At 38.7% G+C, this 21507-nt stretch overlaps 1 protein-coding gene across 4 annotated transcripts in view; it reads right to left on the bottom strand.

Moving 5' to 3' along the window:
- Positions 1–21507, bottom strand: part of LOC103185093 (arf-GAP with SH3 domain, ANK repeat and PH domain-containing protein 1) — a 123122-nt gene that overhangs the window by 32100 nt on the left and 69515 nt on the right. For 3 of the 4 annotated variants that reach the window (XM_042332547.1, XM_042332549.1, XM_042332550.1), the window contains 5 exons: positions 14194–14202; positions 13079–13179; positions 12445–12514; positions 4186–4273; positions 3019–3067 (listed from right to left, as the gene is read on the bottom strand). In XM_042332547.1, coding sequence (XP_042188481.1) covers positions 3019–3067; positions 4186–4273; positions 12445–12514; positions 13079–13179; positions 14194–14202 — 317 coding nt within the window. The remainder of the gene's footprint in view (positions 1–3018; positions 3068–4185; positions 4274–12444; positions 12515–13078; positions 13180–14193; positions 14203–21507) is intronic. The other variant, XM_042332548.1, reaches the window with a different exon arrangement.

Genomic DNA, 21507 nt, shown 5'->3' with positions numbered 1-21507 from the left:
TCAATCAAAATTTCTGCATTGCATTTTGCCCAAGCAGTAATTTAGGGCACCACCAAACGCACCAATGACATCAAAACTAGTGACAGCTAGTTAGCTCAAATCCACCTTTCAAAATCAATCTTCTGTCAATCTTCAGGGCTATAACTTTGGGAGTGATCACAAACTGGCACATCGGGTTATTTCCAGCCAGTAAAAATGACTTCAAAATTACTCAGGACAGTGTTAGGTTTTGGCTAGCCAATAAAACTAATGCTTTACAGGACTAAACTTCTGTCTAGAACAGAATTGTTTAAGGAGAAAATACAGGAAAATTCTATCACCAGGTCATAAAGGAAAAGCACATCAACTGCCACGAGGGGGAGCTGCCTGATAACTGTTTCAGCAACAACACTTAAATAGATAGTCAAGATCACAAGATGGGTTCGGATAAAGAAATCCCTTCAATAAAAATGATGTTTGAACACATCCCTCCAAGTTACCAACTGAACAGTCTTCTTATTACGACATAAGGTTTGCTGAATAAATCCCATATTCCCATATTCTAGTCTATACTACTACATTTGGTAACTTGTTTCAGTTATTAAATACAACAACAACAACTTGGATTTATATAGCGCCCTCCACGCCGGACAGCGTCTCAGAGCGCTTTACAGTAACGGAACCCGGGGCCGAGACAGGGGGAGGGGGAAAAAGGTGACCAAAGGCGCGGTCGAAAAGAAAGGTCTTCAGCAGAGACCTGAAAATGGGAAGGGAGGGAGCGAGACAACGGGAGTGAGGAAGGCAGTCCCGGAGCCTCGGGGCATAGTGGCTGAAGGCACGGCCACCGAGGGTGGAGCGGAGGACTCGGGGGATGAGGAGGAGGCCAGACCCGGAGGAACGAAGGCAACGGTTTTGAGGAGAGAGGAGGTCAGAGAGGTAGGGGGGGTGCAGAGGAGTGGAGCGACTTGAATACAAGGGTGAGGATCTTGAAATCGATCCTCTCTGGGATAGGCAGCCAGTGCAGTCTGGCAAGGACTGGGGTGATCAGGGAGCGGAGTTTCGTGCAGGTGAGAATGCGGGCGGCAGAGTTACCTTCTGTGTAAGTAAATACTTCACAATGTTAGTCTTAAATTTACCTTTCACATCCCTGAACTTGTGCCCTTTTGTTAGACTGCCTTGGCGGATTTGAAAACATTGTTCCAGATTTCATTTTTTGATCTCTTTAAGCATTTTATAGCTCTAAGGGGTCTTTTCAAGGTAAAGAGGCCCTATTTTATTTATTCATTCCTCAAATCTCTTTCCTCTAAGGAGCTCTACCCTGCCCCCAGAGCCTGTCACAGTGAACTGAACATGTAATAGAGTATTCAAGAAATAGCATGACCAGAGCACCAATGTGGTTTAGCAGTACAATAACAACTTGCATTTACACAGCGTCCTTCGCGCAGGGTAGCGTCTTGGAGCGCTTGTACCAATAATCCTGAACTAAAAGATTTAATTATCATTGTTTGATATTGCTCTGGGCCAAAAGATTGGAGGTTGAAGTCTATCGGTACTTGAACTCTTAATTTAGGCAGACCGGCATTTGTGATACTGGGGGAGCAGTGCACTGTCGAGATGCTGTTCTTGTGAATTGTCAACCTTTCGTCTCACCTCAATCTTCACGGTTGTCCTTGAATAAATATTATTGCCTGACGTGGTTTACAAACGGTGAATGTTGAGTTAACCAACACCCTTAGATCTTCTGCAGCTTCCCCAAGTCGAGCTCTATCCCATCCAAGTGCCTCCTATTTTTACTTCCAAAATGCAATACCATGCATTTACCAATATTCAACTTTATTTGCCGATAATAAACCAAGTTGCATACACTCTCTTTGTAAGATCTTTGCTGTCTCCTAATTCTACTGGTTTGATGTTACCTGAACTTTTTTCTATCCTGTACTGCATCTGTGAATTAAGGCCATTTATACATAATAAGAATAGGAAGGGGCCCCAAAATACCCATTTTGACTACTAGAGCCTCCCCAAAAGTTCCCTTACAATTATCCTCTGCTTTCTTTCTTTTAGCTGGTTAATAATTTACAACTAAGTAATGATACCCACTAACATTTAGTGAAGCTGTGTCCTTGGTCGTACTCTGTCAAAGACCTTTGAATAACTTGGTAAATTAGAGAAAGTGGCTTTCCATTGTCAATTTGGAATATCAATTTGTTAAGTGTCTATGACATTGGTCATATAATAAGTCTACCCTCTGAAGTCATGCTGGCTGTGATAGGTAGATTATTTTTTTTACACAGATATGATTCCAGTTTGTTTGATTAGTGACTATCATAATTCAATTATTTAGGTTAGGCTGATGGGTCTGTAGTTATCAGGTACAGGTCTGTCACTCTTCTTGTATACAAAAAATATGCGTGTTTTCAGTCTGCTGTAATCTCCAATGATTTTTGACTTCCTCAAAATGACTACCAGTTTCTTATAAGTCCTCCATGGTCTCTATATGCTCTGATATACAGTGTACTTGTGCCTGTCTGATTTTTTTTCTTTATTTATAGGAGATCAATTCAGTTCCATTTAGCCAAATTGTATTCTTTAAAACTGAAGTCTCCAAAATGTGTTAAGATATTTAAATATATACAGTAACTTGTTTGTTGAATAATGTAAATGTGTAAGTAAGTAACACTGAATATCAAGAGGGCATTCTCCTTTGAACAACATCCATTATCTCTCTGGGGTGATTTCTACATTATAAATCAAATCAATGGTTTTCCTCAAAAAATAGATTTGCACTAAAGCTACAATATGCCTGTTTGTGCTGTGGTTTTAATGCAGGGGAATCAGGCATGAATCTGTTCATCACACACGACAAGCAGACTATGTATTGTGCAGTTAGCCTAGAACCATCTGAGGGAGTCAAGATCACAACAGTTGCTCTCCCTTCTCCAACAAACTTTGTAAAACATTTTTTTTTAGAAAAAGTGGCATCTTATACTAGAATTTTCTTCTTTTCTTCCTACCAATGATCATAGAAGAAGCACTTACACTTGGCAGTCCTGCTCATCTTCCGCTTGGAAATGATAAGTCCGGTTATCTGTTGGCATGGGAGAAAGAAACAGACATGAAAATATGACCCTAATATTAGAAATAGAATTACATTAGATAAAGACTATTAGTTACATCACAGCTGAAAACACGGCGTATTCATTGTTGTATAAAAAAATACCCTCAAGTCAACTTCCAATTACCAACCTACAATCATTAGATCTTGCATCTCTATCTTGAATATGCGAAGAATGTTAGTTGGTTATAATCTGGCTCAATAAAAAAGTGCGGGTGCACCTTTTCCACCACGACGTCCTCGTCCATTACAAAATCACCATAAATGTAGTTTCTGGCCCGCAGACCACCTGCGCTGCTTACCTGATGTCACTATGGGCGGAGCGGCTCTGGACACGCATGCAAGCTACAAATGGGCCACACACGGAGGGCCCCCTGTTGTGATCGCCTGTGTGTCTGTGCGTGCGCGTCTCTCTCCGGGTCTCTGAGTGCAGATCTCTCTCTCTCCGTGTATGTCTCTCTCTAGGTCTCCGAGTGTATGCATGTCTCTCTGTGTCTGTGAGTGTGTGTTTCTCTCTGTGTCCGTGAATGTGTGTCTCTCTCTGTGTGTATGTGTGTCTTTCTCTGTGTCTGTGAGTGTGTGTGTGTTTCTCTGTGTGTGTGTGTGTCGCTCTGTGTCTGTGAGTGGGTGTGCGTCTGTGTCTCTCTCTTTGTGTGTGTGTCGCTCTGTGTCTGTGAGTGTGTGTCTCTCTCTGGGTCTGTGAGTGTGTGTATGTCTCTCTCTGGGTCTGTGAGTGAGTGTGTGTCTTCCTCTGGGTCCCTGAGTGTGTGGGTGTCGCTCTCTGTATCTCTGAGTGTGTGGGTGTCGCTCTCTGGGTTTCTGAGTGTGTGGGTGTCGCTCTCTGGGTCTCTGAGTGTGTGGGTGTCGCTCTCTGGGTCTCTGAGTGTGTGTGTGTTGCTCTCTGGGTCTCTAGAGTGTGTGTGTGTCGCTCTCTGGGTCTCTGAGTGTGTGTGTGTGTGTCGCTCTCTGGCTTTCTGAGTGTGTGTGTGTGTCGCTCTCCTATGCATATACTTAGTTTCATATAATTAGGTCACTTCAAAATACCCAGCTATTTCCTATTAACTCAAATGAAATAGTAGAAGGAAACATACGTGATATTAAATCAAAGCATTTTTTCTCATCGCCACTGGGTTTCACCTGGCAAGTTAGTAAATTCAGTCTTGCTGGTTGTCTATTCACCTTAAAAATACAATAATATGCATTAAAGCACATCCTAAACCAGAATGTTTTATTTAACAAAACAATTTTTGTCCCCCACACCAATATTTCGTAAGTTACAGGAGAAAGTAATGTGGGGGGGTTTGTTCCTGTTTTCAGCTTGAAGCACTTCTCCCTTAATTGAAGGGTTCTTCTGTAGAGTAGAATTTAAGTTTCAAAGAAAATGATCATCTTTCAAACAAACAGTGGAGTCCTGAAGCTCAGTGGTCAGAGCACTTGCCTTGCAAGCGAGAGCCCTGGGTTTGATTCCCGGCAGGACGAAACCATGGGCAAGTTTCCTTACTCCACACGCCTGATAATAATCCCTCAAGAAAAAATAAATAAAATAATAATTTGGTCACTGAACACACAACTGTTTGTGGGACACTGCTGTGCACAATTGGCTGCCTCGTTTTGCCAACAAATATACAGTCAACTCACTTTAAGGTATATTGTGTGAAGCACTATGAGACGTCTAGAAGATGTAAAAAGGGTTACATTAAATGCAAGGATTATTTTATTATATAAAGATAATCTTAATGATATATCACAGGAACAGAGGCAGCTTAAGTATATATCCATTGAGTATATATCTGTCGAGTGTAACATCTTGCTGATCAAGAATATTAACTGCGTTTGAATAAAAATGATATCAAAGAAATATCACCAATGTTTGATTAAAGTACTTCGCCCCCATTCCTAGTTTTGAACATGTTATTTTAACCCTCAAGAAGTACAGTATGACTTTTTCCCCACAGAAAATATCTAAATTTTCCAGCCTGAACAAAATTATAATATAAACTATTTAATACGCTTCCATAAAAGAACTGTCAAAAGTCAAAATTATTTCTGAGCTGTGAGAAATTTTGTATGAAAAGAAAATAACAAAAATCTTAAATTTAGTAATGATACTAGCTAAAGGTAAAGACAACTCCAAAGTTTTATTGACAAGATGTATTTACCTCCCTGTCTGCTGAACTTTTAACAAAAAACACCTTGTTTTACACAAAGTAAAAAAATCTTGAAATAAAGGACCCATCTGCAGAGACCAGAAAACAAATGCATCAATCAAACAGCTGTCAGGAAGCAATTTCTTCATAATTGCTCTTTTAACCAACCCACTCAGCAGTAGTCTTTTCAACACAAATCCTGCTGAGCTTCGAGTCAGTGCATTTTGATTTCTGGGCTAAACAACTTAAAGATTGATGTGAAAAATCCATTTAAACATCTTCACTAGAAGGATACCACGTATAAGACTTAATACAAATGAAGAGAGGATAGAACAAATTACACTACAAGGTATCTGATAGATATGTTTAAGATACTGAGGAAGCAGGACAGTATAGATAGGCTAAAACCTACTTCCATCAGATGGGAAATAAGTGACAATGGGGCAGTTTCAGGATTGTTATCAGAAACATTAAGAGAAACTTAAAACAAAATATCTTCACTTAGAAAGCTGTAAGGGAATCACATTCATCAACACAAGCATCTATTAAAGCTGGATTAATAAAATCGCTCAATAGGTACCGGAGTAATAAAAACATTAAGGGCTTTAAGGAGAGAGTTGGAAAGTAGGATTAATAAAAAATGGGCAATTTAGAAAGACAAGCAGCAGTAATGGACAAAATTAACCAAATGATTCTCCTGTGCACAAAATTCCTGTTTCTATCTGCCATTTTTTGACTGTTGATAAAAATCGCTTCGCAACATGTCTGACAGAATTTAAATTTTTAACAATCCATCTAAAGGATGTTTAAAAAGAACCTTTATATTCCTCTTGCTATTTGCAAAATAAATCTTTAGAGTTGATTATTGGCCAACTCCAAAAAAAAACCATAGCAACTAATTGCATCTCCTTCAAGTCTGCCCGATTGAAATCGGTCAAAATACATTTATATAATAATCCTTGCATTTGATATAGCGCTTTTCACATCAGGAGGACGTCCCAAAGCGCTTCACATAACACACTGTAAAGTTAATTGACTGTATATTTGTGGGCGAACGCGGCAGCCAATTATGCACAGCAATGTCCCACAAACAGTCGTAGATTGAAAATGACCAATTTATTATTGTTTTTGGTTTTTATGGGATTATAAAAAAAATGAAGCATGCACACACACAAAATGTACCAGCACAGACACAGGGCCGTGCTGTACGATCTATTTACATTTAAAGGAATTGGAACAATGAAGGAACAGACAATTGTGTACATTGGGAGGAAATGAAAATTAACATCAAGCTTATGAAGAGGAAGAAGACAATTAAAAATTCTAAAAATATTAAGTATACTGTGACAAGATACCATATTTCACAGCACTTTTTCTAATGCTTTGCCAATCGTTATGAAGCCAATATCCGGTGGATAATATTGGCTTTTAATGCATTGCAATTTTAGCAAGAAATGCAAAGTCAATTTCTTACTTCAGTTGATATCTTAGTTATAATTTAATGACTTACAGGTTTCCAAATACTTGCAGTATACATTTTTCATTTGTCACTCTTTTCAACTAAGTAAACAGGCAAAATGATAAGAAACAAGCTAACAGATAATATTGCGCACATGGGCAAAACTTACAAAAATATTCTAATGCTATAAATTTTCCAAAACAATCCATGCCTTCAGTTCATTAACCTCTTTTCATTCTTTAAATATAACAGTACCAAGTTTGTCTTCGGTTCTTAGAACATGGACTGACATAATTTTTTATCACAGCCAAGTCTCTAGAAACTAATTAATAAATGAAATGCAAATGCAAGGATAAGTAATTTCACTATTTTAAAGGCAATAAATCTCTCAACCTTTATCAAAAGTAACCTCACTTTCTAATAAGGTCTTATTGTATTACATGACTCATGAATCAGGTTAACACTTCAAAACTTTTTTTTACCCAGGGGCATTAATCAACATATGGATAAATGATTAAAAATGAATAAGATACATAGCACTTGTCCCTTTCCATTAAATACATCTACATTCCAACATGCATGAAATAATTTTGTTTTTGCTTATATTTAATTCACTGCCACTTCTCTTCTAGGAATGCCTACCTTGAAGAAGTTCTGCTCTTCTCTTTGGCTTGAATTTCGTTCTTCCCTTTTACCCTGCTCACCTTCTTTGCTATCTGTTTCCCTCATCCTCTGTCCTCTACTCCATTTTCTCCTTTGCCCTGCCTCCCCCTCTCTGTTAGCCCTTAAAAGCCTCTCCCTCCCAACATGCCCCAATTCTGACAAAGGGTCATGGACCCAAAACGTTGACTCACTTTCCTTTCTCCATAGATGCTGCCTGATCTGCTGAGTGTTCCCAGCGAATTCTGTTTTTGCATGAAATAATATGCAGTTTAAAATTACCAATGTCATTTAACTATGCCATCTTTGCAGCAAGCCAATCTATTGTCAAGCATTTACCAGAAGCTTACTTACTTACACAAGGTTATGTTTTAATAATAATCATTAATCCTTGCTTTTTTTCTCCACGCATGTTTTGTGTTTTATTTTTTAAATCATTGTCAATCGAGGAGTAGCCCCAAATTCAAGATTACTGTTGAAGAATCTTGTAGCTTACAAGTAAATGAACCTCTGCAGCACTGTTTCCCAGGATGAATTATTTACAATACTGTATATGGCATTCTTTAATTCAATACCGTGGGTCTATCATTCTGTGTGAACTGCCCAGGGGTGGTAGGCTCTCAATCCCATTACCTTGTAATAAGCACTCTTCTGTTCTTCGAAAAGCGCCCACCTAAATTTTGAAGTTCGACTGACATCATTTCAGACACTTCTCTACTCTTTGATGTGAGATCACTGATTTTTAGAAAACTATCTTTTAAATCTTGCATTTTCAAACGTTACATTATTTTGTCTATCACAATAGATTGCATGAAGAAGGCTCTTCAGCCAATTTGATCTCATATTGAAAATATTTCCATTATTCCACTGAACAGTTTTTGAAAAAAAATTGTGTCCTGACCTCAAACATCCTTCATGGTAACCTGCTCTAGTCTTTATGTACCTTCTGTGTAAAGTTTGACTTTCTGGTATCTGCTCTAAACTTGGCCTTCACAACCTGAACCAAGCTATCTCGTCGTTCCCTGCAATATGTAAAATTATTCTTTTGAGTTTACTTCCCTTATCCCATTAAGCATCTTATATAACTCTACAGGGCCCGAATTGAGACATCTCATAGGTTTTAGAGCCCAGGTTACACACAGTTCATTTTCAAACACAGTTAATCAACCTTAGTTCTCTTGTTTTGTAGTGCCTCTGAGCATGACACATGCTGATTTGAACTCTCACATACAATTCAATATCCCTTATCAACAACAACAAGATACAACAACAAGATTCCATTTATAGAGCGCCTTTCACGTCAGAAGGACGTCCCAAGGCGCTGTACAGTTGGGTCAGGACCCGAGCAGGGGGGAAATGGTCAGGGTGAGGGAAGGGAGGGAGCGAGGAGGGGGGAAATGGTCAGGGTGAGGGGAGGGAAGGGAGGGAGCAAGGAGGGGGTAGAGAGTCGAGAGGGGAGCTGAAGGCACGATCAAAGAGAAAGGTCTTGAGACCGGACTTGAAGGAGGAAAGGGAGGAGGTGGCAAAGGCACTGGGGGATAGAGTTCCAGAGCCTGGGGGCTGAGAGGCTGAAGGCCCGGCACCGAAGGTAGGGCGGTTGGGGCGAGGAATGTGGAGCAGACCGGAGCCAGAGAAACGGAGGGTACGGGCGGGTAGGTAGGAGAATAGTAGGTCGGAGAGGTAGGAGGGAGCAAGGCCGTGAATGGCCTTGTAGGTGAGGATGAGGATCTTGAAATCAATCCTCTGGGGGATGGGGAGCCAGTGGAGGCGAGCGAGGGTGGGAGTGATGTGGTCGCGAAGCCTGGTGCGGGACAGTACACGAGCTGCAGAGTTCTGAATGACCTGCAGCTTGTGGAGGGAGGTGGCGGGAAGGCCGACGAGGAGAGAGTTCCCATAGTCCAGCCTTGAGGTGATAAAGGCGTGGACCAGGGTTTCAGCAGCGTGAGGGGTGAGGTAGTGCCGTAGTCTGGCGATATTCCGGAGGTGATGGAAGGCGGTGCCAGTTGTGGCGCGGATATGAGGGAGAAAGGACAGCTCAGGGTCGAACAGAACACCGAGGTTCCTGACTGGCTTTGAGAGGTGGAGAGTGCAGCCTTGGTTGCTGATGGTGTCAGCGCCTGACACCATCAGCATTATCCTATGAGATTATAAACCTTATTGGCTAGAATTGCCCATGCAATATTCCCTCTTTCAGTCGACACCAGAATGTGTCTTGGTCAGTGCAATTTAGCACGTTCTGTGCTTTATTAATTGCTGCTTCACATGCTTCAGACAGTTGAGGATTGAGTCACCTTAACTAACATCCACCTTTGTTTTTTTTACTTCAAACTCACTTGATTACAAGTGTATTAAATGATCAAGAAATGCCAGGTTTTATCCCATCCATGACTTCACTGCATTTAAAACCTAAATTGTTTACAGCAAAACATTTTCCTGAGAAAACTGCTATAATGTTCAGGAATAAAAGTATAATACAGTTCTCCAATTCAAAATAGCAAACCCATTATCATTTTTATTTAAAGTTGTTTGAGATCTTATTCATTTTGTTTTGGTTAAATGCAACAGCTGTTGAGGCACACACTTTTCTACTTAAACAGAAATAGGTTTGAGACAACCCACATGTCACTGCAGTATGCTGCCCAGTAATTATTCAGAAAGCCTGGCTGTGACATGTCGTAAACAGTTTGATTCTTAATAGTAATAATTATCAGTGTATTCACATAATAAGACAGTGATACGAGTCTTAATAAGGGAAGGTTGAACACATCTTATTATACTGATTGGTGATCGAAATGGGCTACTAATTCAGTAAAAACAAAACAAGTCTCTACGTTTTACAAATAGTAAGATATTTCAGCTATTTAGCCAGGTTAAATATTTAAAAAAAATACATACAGGGCAATCCCTTTAGAACACAGCTGCCTGGGTCCAATGTTTCAGGTCCTGAATTATTAATAGGTACAATAAAATGTCTGATGTCCAGGTCAGTATGTTGCCACTGACTTGCTTCCTGTTTTTCTTTGTCAGCTGGGTGTCTGACAAATGTGGAAACCCATCACCATGCTTAAGAGTATCCAAACCAAATTGAAAATTCCATGCATCCCACTTACACATGGAAATTTCAGATATAAGATTGTTGGAAAGCAATGCGCATTCTCTCCCTGGACTGATGCATCCACCCCCGCCCCCCTTACTATGTTCAAGCCTTAGAATCATAGAGCACAGAAGGAGGCCATTTGGCTAATCATATCCATACCAGCTCCTTGAAAGAGCTATCTAAATTAATCCCACTCCCCCGCTCTCTCCCCAAGGCCCTGCACATTTGTCCTCCCCAAATATCTATCTATTTCTCCCTTGAAAGTTCAGTTTCCACCACCCTTTTAGGCAATGCATTCCAGATCATTAATGAAGGCTAACTTTAACTAACTCCATCCTATTCTTTGTATACATTTATGACTTTCGCAGAAGTTACATTTTCAGATAATACTCAAATAAGGGGAACTGTGAAATTAGAGACTGCCAAGATCCTACAAAGAGCTTAGTACAATATGTACTTTGGCTGATCACTGGCAAATAAATTTCAATACAAATAAATGTATTACTGCATATAAAAACTAATTAATAGAACGTACGTACACTCCATGCACAGGATAGCACTTGCCAAGGAAAAAGTTGAAAGCGATCTAGGGGTATTAGTTGACTCATCTCTAACCACGTCAAAGCAGTATGAAGCAACAATAAACGAGGCAAACCGGATACAGTTCCAGATGGCCAAATAAATTGAGCTCAGTTCCCCAGGAGTCATGCTCAAACTATACAGTACTCGGATCAGATTACCCTCAAATGGTCGGGTTGCTACAACATCAGGGTGTTGCTCAGACCTTTCGAAATATATACGATGCTAAGTGGAACTGAGATAGTAAAGTCAGAACAATGACACATAGACAATTAAGGTATCTGGATAGGAATACAAAGGGTTGGAATCAAGAGAGGTAGAAGGCAAGGAGCATGGGGAAGAGAGGATGACCGAAGGTATGGTTGAAGAGGAAGGTCTTGAGATGGGCCTTGAAGGAGGCAAGGGAGGTGTCGAGGCAGAAGGGCTCAGGACGGAGTTCCAGAGAATGTGGGCAGAAAGGCTGAAGGTCCGACATGCCGATGGTGCAGGGGGCAGGGCGGGAACGTGGAGCAGGCCAATGCCTACCGAGCAGAGAGAGTAGATTGGTAGGTAAATGTTTAGTCAATAACAAAGGTAGGGAAGAGCAAGATCAGGGAGAGCTTTAAAGATGAGGACAAGGATCCTGAATTCAACCCTTTGGGGATGGGGAACCAGTGAAGCCAGGCGAGGATGGGAATGATTGGGTCACAGAGCCTGGTGCGGGAGAGCTCACAAGCTGCAGCTTGTGGAGTGAAGAATTGGGAAGTCTGGCTAGCAGGGAGTTAGCATTCAGCCTGGACGTAATTAAGGCATGGATGAGGTTCTCGGCAGGAGAGGAGAGATAGTGGCAGAGGTGTGCAATATTGCAGAGGTGGGGGAACGAAGAATGGGTCATGGCATCGATGTGGGGTTTAAGAGATGGCTCAGGCTCAAACAAGAAACCAAGATTCTGTACTGACTCTGTGAGGTGGAGTGTGCATCCATAAATAGTGATGCTGTTAGTGCCTGGAGTGAGAAGGTGCCAAGCAGGAGGGCTTTGATCTTGGCGATATTCAACTGGGGAAAATTGGCTCTCCTCCAGACTTAATATATGACAGACATTTTGTCAGGACAGCATTGGTCCTGGAGTTGATGGTGGAAGCAGAGAGGTAGAGTTAAGTATCATCTCCAAACATGTGGAAGTTAGCCCCATGCCTGCGGATGATACCCTGAGCGGGAGCATGTAGTTATTGAAAAAGAGAGAACCGAAGGCAGAGCCCTGGGGAACACGGCACGTAATTGCATTTAACGAATAAATTATACAATTCATAATATTTTTCCTATTTTATTTTCAATTAGCCACACTGCAATCAATATAATGCATCAATTCCTTAACATGAATGATTAAAATTATTGTTCTAATAAAGAAATATAAAGAGATATTACTTACAGTTGCATGTGATATAGTTAGATAGCCATTCTTGACGTTGCATTTTCTTCTCTGCCAAACCTTTCTAATGCTAAGTTTTAAGAAAAATATATTTTTGGTATATCGTACACAATTAACATCACAATAGTTTTGCCTGCCCATTATGAATACATGTGTATTTATTAACAGATGTGCTGAATATGCTACAAGCTATTTCCATAGCTTTGTTCTATGTACAATTCATTGTCAACTCTCATTTGTAAACTGCTCATCACAATTACGTTATTTGAGGTGAGCAGTGCCCCTGGAATCACATCCCAGCAAGAAGAGGATACTTGTCTCCACAATGAAGTATGGCTTTTTGATTCTGGCTAGTGAATAGACACAAAAAGGCATACATGGGGAAACAAGTAGAAAACAGATACATTAATTTTTTTAAAAACAAATCTCTCTCCTGCTTACTTCCCTCCCATCTTTTAATTCATCTCTGTAAACCACTTTGAAATACTCTCCTACATGAAAGGAGTTTTTAAACTGCAAGATGTTGAACCAACAAGTTTGAATAAGGCATTAAGAACTGATACCCTTTCAATTTAGATGTAGTGATCAGCAAGTGTTAAATCATCTAGTGTCTACATAGAAAATGAATACATACCCATCACTTTTTTTCATAAGGTATCCTTTCTTTTCACTGCCATACTCTTTGTTTCCCTGAAGTTGGTGCATACTGTATCCCGACTGCTTACTTTGGGAATCCTAGGCAAAGAAAATAGATAAATTAAAGCTATGAACAGTACATAGAATAGGAAAACACCAAATATCTAATAGCACTACATATGATCTAAAGAGTAACAACACTTAGATTATTCAGCCATCTTAATAGGTGTTATCTTAACTAATTGCATTAGTAACCCATTTTGAGTTTTTGAATAATATTTCGTAAATACCAACTTGTCAAGAGCAGTGCCATAAGATGACCACGGAACCTTTCTATGAACATATGCTCTATTCTGTTCTCAATTATAATTTGATGTGATAATTCAACTGTACGATTTTGTTTTTTAAGAGACACATGAACAATTATGATTTCACTTCATCTTCAATTGATAAATGTTCTTCATATAATCGCTAATAATGGAATATTTAAAACAAACTAACAAGGTGACTAAGATGAATATAGATACAACCTTAATTGAACCTTATACTGAATAATTGTATGTGTATGCCTTTATAGATTCCTTTTCCAGGAATATTGTAAAAACTAGACACATCTTAAAGTTTAGGTTTCTCTAACATCACCTTGATAAACTGACCTCAGTCTTAGAAGTGGTCAGGATTTTGTTTCATTTTCCTTTTCTATTCGATATTTGTCAATTTAGACCTCTGAGCATCAAGACTAAGGTGTACTGTACAACATGTAATACAATCTTCACAAAAATCATGGAAACTAAATCTGGGCAGATTTATGTTGGTGAGTCTCAAACCCCAATTCTCTGAATGCTGATCATTTGTCTCATCTTAAATTTCAACTCAGATTTTAAAATGTGAAAGGCAGTAATTTGATGATTACATATGGACTTGTTGAAGATAAACCCTTTGAAAATCTTGAGTTTATTTTATTCAATGTTCAACTGTTTCTTATTCTTTTCCAAACATTACTACAAGTTTTTACAATGGAAATATGAGAATTTCAGCAGTATAAAATAGGTAAGACACACAAAAAAAAACAAGACAAAACACATGCACAATTGATTAAAAGCTTTAACTTACTCTCCTAGACTTCGATCAGGAAAGGCAAAAGCATTTTTAGGAAGGAAAAAGTACAAAGTGTGAAAAATATATACTTTTACAAAGTTCATCAGGTACATATGAAAGAGTAGCGAGAATGCCTGAATTTTTACTGATGACATTAATAGAAATTTAAATTATAACAATGCCTATCATTTAAACTGTGTAAGATTCAAAAACTGCAGAGGCACAAAATCATATTTATTAACAAATGTCAATAATTCTACAGGTCTGTACTGTATGTATGCACTCAATTAACACCATCACAATTACTGGCTCAAATTCCAATACTGTTTTTAACTCACATACAGTAAGACTCACATAAGCCTGATCTGTATAAATCATATTATTGCTTAAGTCATACATCTGCGCAAGTCTGATTGAATTTCCTATTATTTATAAGTTTCACATAACTATATTTTGCAGAAGTTATATTAAATGTATGGTTCCAAGCAATACAACTTATGTGAGGTTTACTGTACATTTGCAATTATTTTCAGTTAGCCTCTAGTGCATCTCACAATACAAAATACATCCTAAATTGTAATAAGTATATTATCAGTACCAAATTTCACAGAGGCTTCTGAAATAGGACTGGCAAAACTCTTTCATCTGCAATATCTTCCATTTTAGGTAGCAGCACCCTCAGTGCTGCATTTTTGAAAAATGTGTTACAATTTCAATACTTCTAAAGTACTGGATTTATTGAGACAAGTTCCAGGACATTGAACCTGAAAATGAGTTGCATTCTTCATTGTTTTTCCTGACAAAATCATATACTTTTGCAATAAATTTCAGTTAGCTCCTAGGGTATTTCATGATATAAAATGCATGCCAAATTGTTATAACTATATTATCAGGACTAAATTTCACAGCGACATCCAGGAGCCAATTTTGCAAGCACAATAAAGAAGAAAATGCTGGGTTATGTTTACTGTGGCAGTGCCAAAAGATTCAATACATCACCTTTTAGAAAAATGTATACTGAATTGTGGAAACATTACTGATATCCATCATCAGGGACAAAGTAACTGAGTATCTGGATATTTAATAAGGGAGTCAGCATGATTTTATGAAAGATAGATCATACTTCACAAACGTAATGCTGTTCAACTCCTCGTTATGCACATGTCGACTATCGACTGCTCGTGTGAAATGCAACGTCAGCAAAAAAGTTTAGTTTTGTGTTTCCCAGGTATGCATGTTGCAAATGAACTGGTAACACAACAAAAGGTTTTTCTTTTTGAAGGCAAGATGTAAAGATTTAGAAAGTCAGACTCCGAGAAGTTTAAGTTTAAATTTTCTAATAGACACTTGGGAGTCTCAGAGGGAGAAAAGACTCAAAGACAGAAAGCAAGTTGGCACAGAGTGGTACAGTAAAACTCACATAATTCATATCAGTCAAGACTGTAACATAATTACTTTTGTGAAGTCCGAGTTATAGTTGTACTTGTAAAAATTGTGTAAAATCTGATTTAATCAATAATCTTCACTGTGCATGCATAATTCAATGTGCATGTGGCCCCATTGAATTGTGGAAAATGTAGTTTTGACCCTTGTCACATGCGCATATACTGGCAACCTTTGGAATCGCATTGAAATTGTGGGAAATTTAAGCTCTTCTGCGCATGTGGCGATGAGTCAAGACTAAGTTTCGTTGAATCAATAATGCTCGCCTTTCCCCCAGAGGGGCACATCCTGTTTACTTAATTCTGGAGAGTGTTAGTTACAGGTTGGCAAGACTCAAGGTTTGGAGACCTCAAGAGTGTGTGTCAGGGTACTGCTGGAGCTTAACCAGCTAAAACCATATCGCTTGACATTAAAAGCACTACCTTGGAAGCATCTCACTGCTGGTCCAACAAGGACCACCCTACACATGAGGGCTGGGCTTATTGGTGCTAAGAAGGAAGAGTGCCTGTGCCCAGTGATCATTCTTGTTACTCCAAGAACTGCCAATGAGTGCCCCGGCTGGTCTGTTACCAGCAGTGATCTGGAGTATCACAAATCCATCTGACTTGATTCTGACATTCCACTGCCAAGCAAGTCACCTTAGACCCAGCTCAGCGCCAACAAGACCCTGCTTATCTATCCCCAAAGAGATTGAGGGTTACCAGAGAATTGATATAGAAGGAACTTGCTCTGATTGGTACATAGTGAAAAGTTGTGTGCCCAGGGAATTGGTGATTGGGCCTCACTTTTTGATGATACAACTTTGAAATAGGTATACAGGGAAGTAATTATAAGTTTGCTGATAACACTAATAATAATAATCCTTGCATTTGATATAGCGCTTTTCACGTCGGGAGGACGTCCCAAAGCGCTTCACAGAACACACTGTAAAGTGAATTGACTGTATATTTGTGGGCGAACTCGGCAGCCAATTGCGCACAGCGATGTCCCACAAACAGTCGTAGATTGAAAATGACCAATTTATTATTGTTTTTGGTTTTGGAGGGATTATCATTAGGCGTGTGGAGTAAGGAAACTTGCCCAAGGTTTCGCCCTGCCTGGAATTGAACTCAGGTCTCTCGCTTGCAAAGCGAGTGCTCTAACCACTGAGCTACAGGACTCCACGAGTCCTACACTAGGACTAGACTAGGGAGTATTGTAAATTCTGGAGAGGACAGCAGAAAAATTGCAAAAGGACATAGACAAATTAAGTGAGTGGCTGGAACTTTACCAGATGGAATTTAAAATAGCAAACCATCTATCTATGTCTCTTTTATACATCCCGAAGGACATTAAAGTGTATGTAAAAAGGCAGGAAATACGTTTATTTTAAAAAGGCACAATATAAACTAGTATTCAGGACAGATTGAATGTTACTCTTGTTACTATACATAATTTTAAAAAAAATCTAAATTCAAAGCAATAAGGAAGATATGTTTACAAAAGACTCACTCAATCCTATTAAATGGATGGCTAGGTTAATTGAACATCTTGGCAAATTACAGGATTACAGGAATACTAATATGAAAAACACAAAATTGAAAGCATTAAAATATAACCCACAGATTACAACACATAAAATATGATTTGAATATTTTGTCCTTAAGGCTAGAAGTATCATCACTAGTGTCTACCATTCAAGTTCTACACTTTGCTATCTACACTAAATGCAGAAAGAGGGCAATATGGCACAAATCCTGGAATCTCAATATATTCTTAAAAAAATAGTCCTGGAAACCAGTTACTGAATACTCTAATAAGAGTATTATTATTATTAATGAGGGTGACAAATTCTGATAGCAGCTTTTCTCAAGACTCACATCACTGAAAAACTGAGTGGAGGTTGCCTGGATTTTATTCAAGATCTTTGGCATATTAACCCTCCCAGCATGAGAATTAACCATTATTTTGAATAACCCCAAGCTACTTGTCTTCATTATTTTGTTGGGAGGTTTTGACTTTTTAGTGTTGGTAAAGCCAATCCCAATTATAATGCATTTCTGATTTTACTCAAACGTTTTCCCTCCTTCAATCTTTACTTATAAAAAAACTGAGATGCTATCCCACGTCAAGGGTGCTATATAAATGCAAGTTGGTTGTTGTTATAATGAAATGGATTACATTATAAATTTAATATCCGACAACTATTACTACAAACCAAAAATACATGGTATGAATTTTCTTGAGATTGCTTCTTTAAAGAACCTCAACCCAAGCTTTAAATTTCTTCATGCTCTCATCTCACCCTACTTCTGCAATTTCCTCCAGCTCCATCGACCTGCCTCTCTGTACCCTTTGCTCCTCCAACTCTAGCCTCACCTTAACTGGCTCATCATATCTGGCCAAGCCTTTAGCATCCATGTACTTGCTCTCTGGACATTTTCCCAAAAGTCTCTTTGAGCTTTTTCTCTGACCTTCAAAATCCCCCCTTCTTGATTATGACTTTTATCATCATTCTCAAACTCCCTCCCCTTCATTCCACATTGCTCAATGATCCATGTCATCCTTTGAGACATTATTCTGTAAGTGCAAACCGTTTACAAAACTATGCTAGTTACTGGATAAAGAAAATTAAATTAAAAGTTATAAAACTATAGAACAGTAAGAACACAGAGATGTTAAATTTCATTTGGTGACTAAAATAATTTGCACTGCTACAAATTACACAACAGAATATGGGTAATATTCTTTTTTGGCATTTTACATTAATAATAATCCTTGCATTTGATATAGCGCTTTTCACATTGGGAGGACGTCCCAAAGCGCTTCACAGAATATACTGTAAAGTGAATTGACTGTATATTTGTGGGCGAACGCGGCAGCCAATTGCGCACAGCAATGTCCCACAAACAGTCGTAGATTGAAAATGACCAATTTATTATTGTTTTTTGTATTGGAGGGATTATTATTAGGCGTGTGGAGTAAGGAAACTTGCCCAAGGTTTCGCCCTGCCGGGAATTGAACTCAGGTCTCTCACTTGTAAAACGAGTGCTCTAACCACTGAACTACAGGACTCCACGAAGAGGTGGAGGTAAGGGTACATTGGGGTAAGGCTGGGCTTCAATTATTATTGCAGCACAAAGTGAGGAAAAAAAACCTACAGCACTTTTAAAATGAATATTGCATTCTTAGCTGAAGAAATATTGCATTCTTAGATGAAGGTAATAACAGTGTTCTGGCCCAAATATTTTATAGCAAGTAAATAACAATTTGTACTTCTATAGCACCCTTCATACCAGTAGTATCTCAGAGAGCTTAACAGCAGTTTGGTTTGATGCCGAGCTAGAAAAAGCTTAATTTTATCTCATCTTAGTGCTGCTTCTAGGCAAAATATTAACCAAACTACTAATGCTGTTTATGACCCCGGCCAAAGTAAGAAAGAACAGGAAACATAAATTTGGCTTCCGCATCCCTTTGGCCAGGAGCGACGAATAGTGCAATATAAACACAGCATTATTGCTATCGCTTTTCTTCCAGCAGTAAACAGCAGGATGCTTGAGGTTTTTTTTGAGGAAGCTACAAATAAAGCAGATGTGCAGATATTTGTACCCCCCATTTTATTTTGACATTCAGACTTTTTATAAAGCTCCACGCAAAAAGACTTGCATAAAAAGCCACAGGGGTCCAGTGAAGAACATAAGACTGTGTAGGAGAAGCTAGAGGAATAATATCAAATCGAAGGAATGCTAAGTGGAGTTCACAAAAGTAATTGTTGGGATATGATGGTTTCTAATCTGCAAAGGTGACCTGGATATCTCTCTGATAAATGGGTATTGAGCCATTATCTCCACTCTTCCCAATTAAAAGTGGCAGCATTCTCATGGGTCCTACATGGGAATAAGGGTGACAGTTACTGACAATACATTTCATCTTTTTTAAAAACTTAAATGTGGAAGTTCAAAGTCCTTCTGAAAATAAAACTAAATTGTATCTGGTTTTGTTTATTACTTTAAAAAACAAATTTACTAACGGCTTCTAAACTTATGCAAATGATCATTTCATGCTCTAACAATGATCATCTATAACAGGGATGGCCACTTATAGCCCATGAACTGCAAGTTGGCCATCCTGATCTTTTACATCCCATTAATTATTTTTGAACATTTTACCCACTGTTGATGTTAGACTAACTGGTCTTCAATGCCCAATTTAAATTTTGCTTTCTAATATCAGGATCAAATTCCCAATCCTCCAGTCTTCAAATACAACCCATTTATGGAGATATAAAAATATTATCCAGAGCCTCATCTATTCCTTTCTCAATTCCTTGAAAAGTCTATGATGCATACAGTCTGGTCCACATGTCTCAGAGCCATTTGATTCCTTGTAGCTTCTTCGAAACTTATGCTTTGCTCACCTCTACACGAATTAGTTTCCCAAGGCTATTGGACTTCATCTAGATTTTTTCTACTCTGAAGACTGGTGAGAGCAGCAAAGCTCATCTAAAGAGAACAGAGGTCACAGGGGTCAGAATTAATATTGAAGCAAAATATTTCCCACCTCTCTAATCTTCCAGAATTCTCTTTAGGAGGTATCTAGCAGATGAGCTATTTATTAGACATCATTTGTATGGATAAATATCTTATGTGGTTCAAAATGGGATTAAAGGTTATACGATAGGTTTAATTTAGATGATCATGCACATTGCAAAATGGTTTATGTTCCCTGGGATCTATTTGTGGTGGACAGGCAGCTAGAGCTGAATGGTGAAGTTTTTGTGTTGGATAAATATTTTTGAGTTATATTGTTAAGTTTTTGAGGTGTGTGTGTGTGTCGGAGGGGGGGAGCATTAATTTGCGCAAAACTATCCCTTTTCTACTTGCTTTTTCCCCAAATATCCTTTAAAGGATATCACATGGTTGTGATTGCTCCCATCTATTTTACATAAGAAAAAGTGGTTGAATTCCAATAGCTATTTGCATTCTGCTTTCACCTGCCATCTGTTTCCCTTCCAACATTAATTTTAGTGGACCTCAACTACGTTACTCCAAGTACACTATATGACAACATATATTGCAATAATAGTCTTCCAAGAAGGAGAATCTATCTCAAAGCGCTCATTTTAATTACATGTGTCTCATTTTAATTAATATAGAATTATATCCAAAACATATTTAGTAAAATGAAAATACAGAAAGAAAAATAAACCTTGCATTTGACTCCTTTCATACGAGTCATTTTATAGGATTTACTGTAAAGTGTAGCAAGCTTGTATTTTGCAGGCAAATATGGCAGCCAATTTCTGCACACAGAAATGCTTCATAAACAGCCATGAAGTGAAATAACCCAATTTTATTTGGGGATCACTGGCCAGAACACTGAAAAACTCCTTTCTCGTTTGGAATATTGCCAATGGATCTTTAATGACCACCTGAATGGCCAGCCCAGACGTAGCTGTAACATTTCACCTGAAGGACGGCATTTCCAACAATACAGCACTTCCCAGCGCTGAATCAGTCGAGATTGAGTTCGGAGTCCTGATTTATGGCGTGAACCCACAACCTTCTGAATTATAAAGACGTCTTCTAAATGTCTCAAAGCGTTTCACAGAATATAATGTAAAATTAATTGATTGTATTTTTGTGGGTGAAACGTTGCAACCAATTGCACACTGCAGTGTCCCACAAACAGTTGTGGATTTCAACAGAATTACCCGCAACTGGATCAAGCAAAATTTCAAGTGACAAAAATAAATGTGGTTTGGTTTCCAGTTTTGTGGCTACTCCAAAACAGAAGTAGCAACTGCAGGAAAATAAATATGGCTTCTAATGGTTGTTTAGCAGGTTGAAGAAAATAAGTAGGTTATTTTAAACTAAAAAAATGCCAATATGTACAATTCCCCTGTAG

This window comes from Callorhinchus milii, unplaced genomic scaffold, assembly GCF_018977255.1.
Source record: "Callorhinchus milii isolate IMCB2004 unplaced genomic scaffold, IMCB_Cmil_1.0 Scaffold2, whole genome shotgun sequence".
Lineage (NCBI taxonomy): Eukaryota > Metazoa > Chordata > Chondrichthyes > Chimaeriformes > Callorhinchidae > Callorhinchus > Callorhinchus milii.
This window is presented reverse-complemented; position numbering and strand designations above follow the sequence as displayed.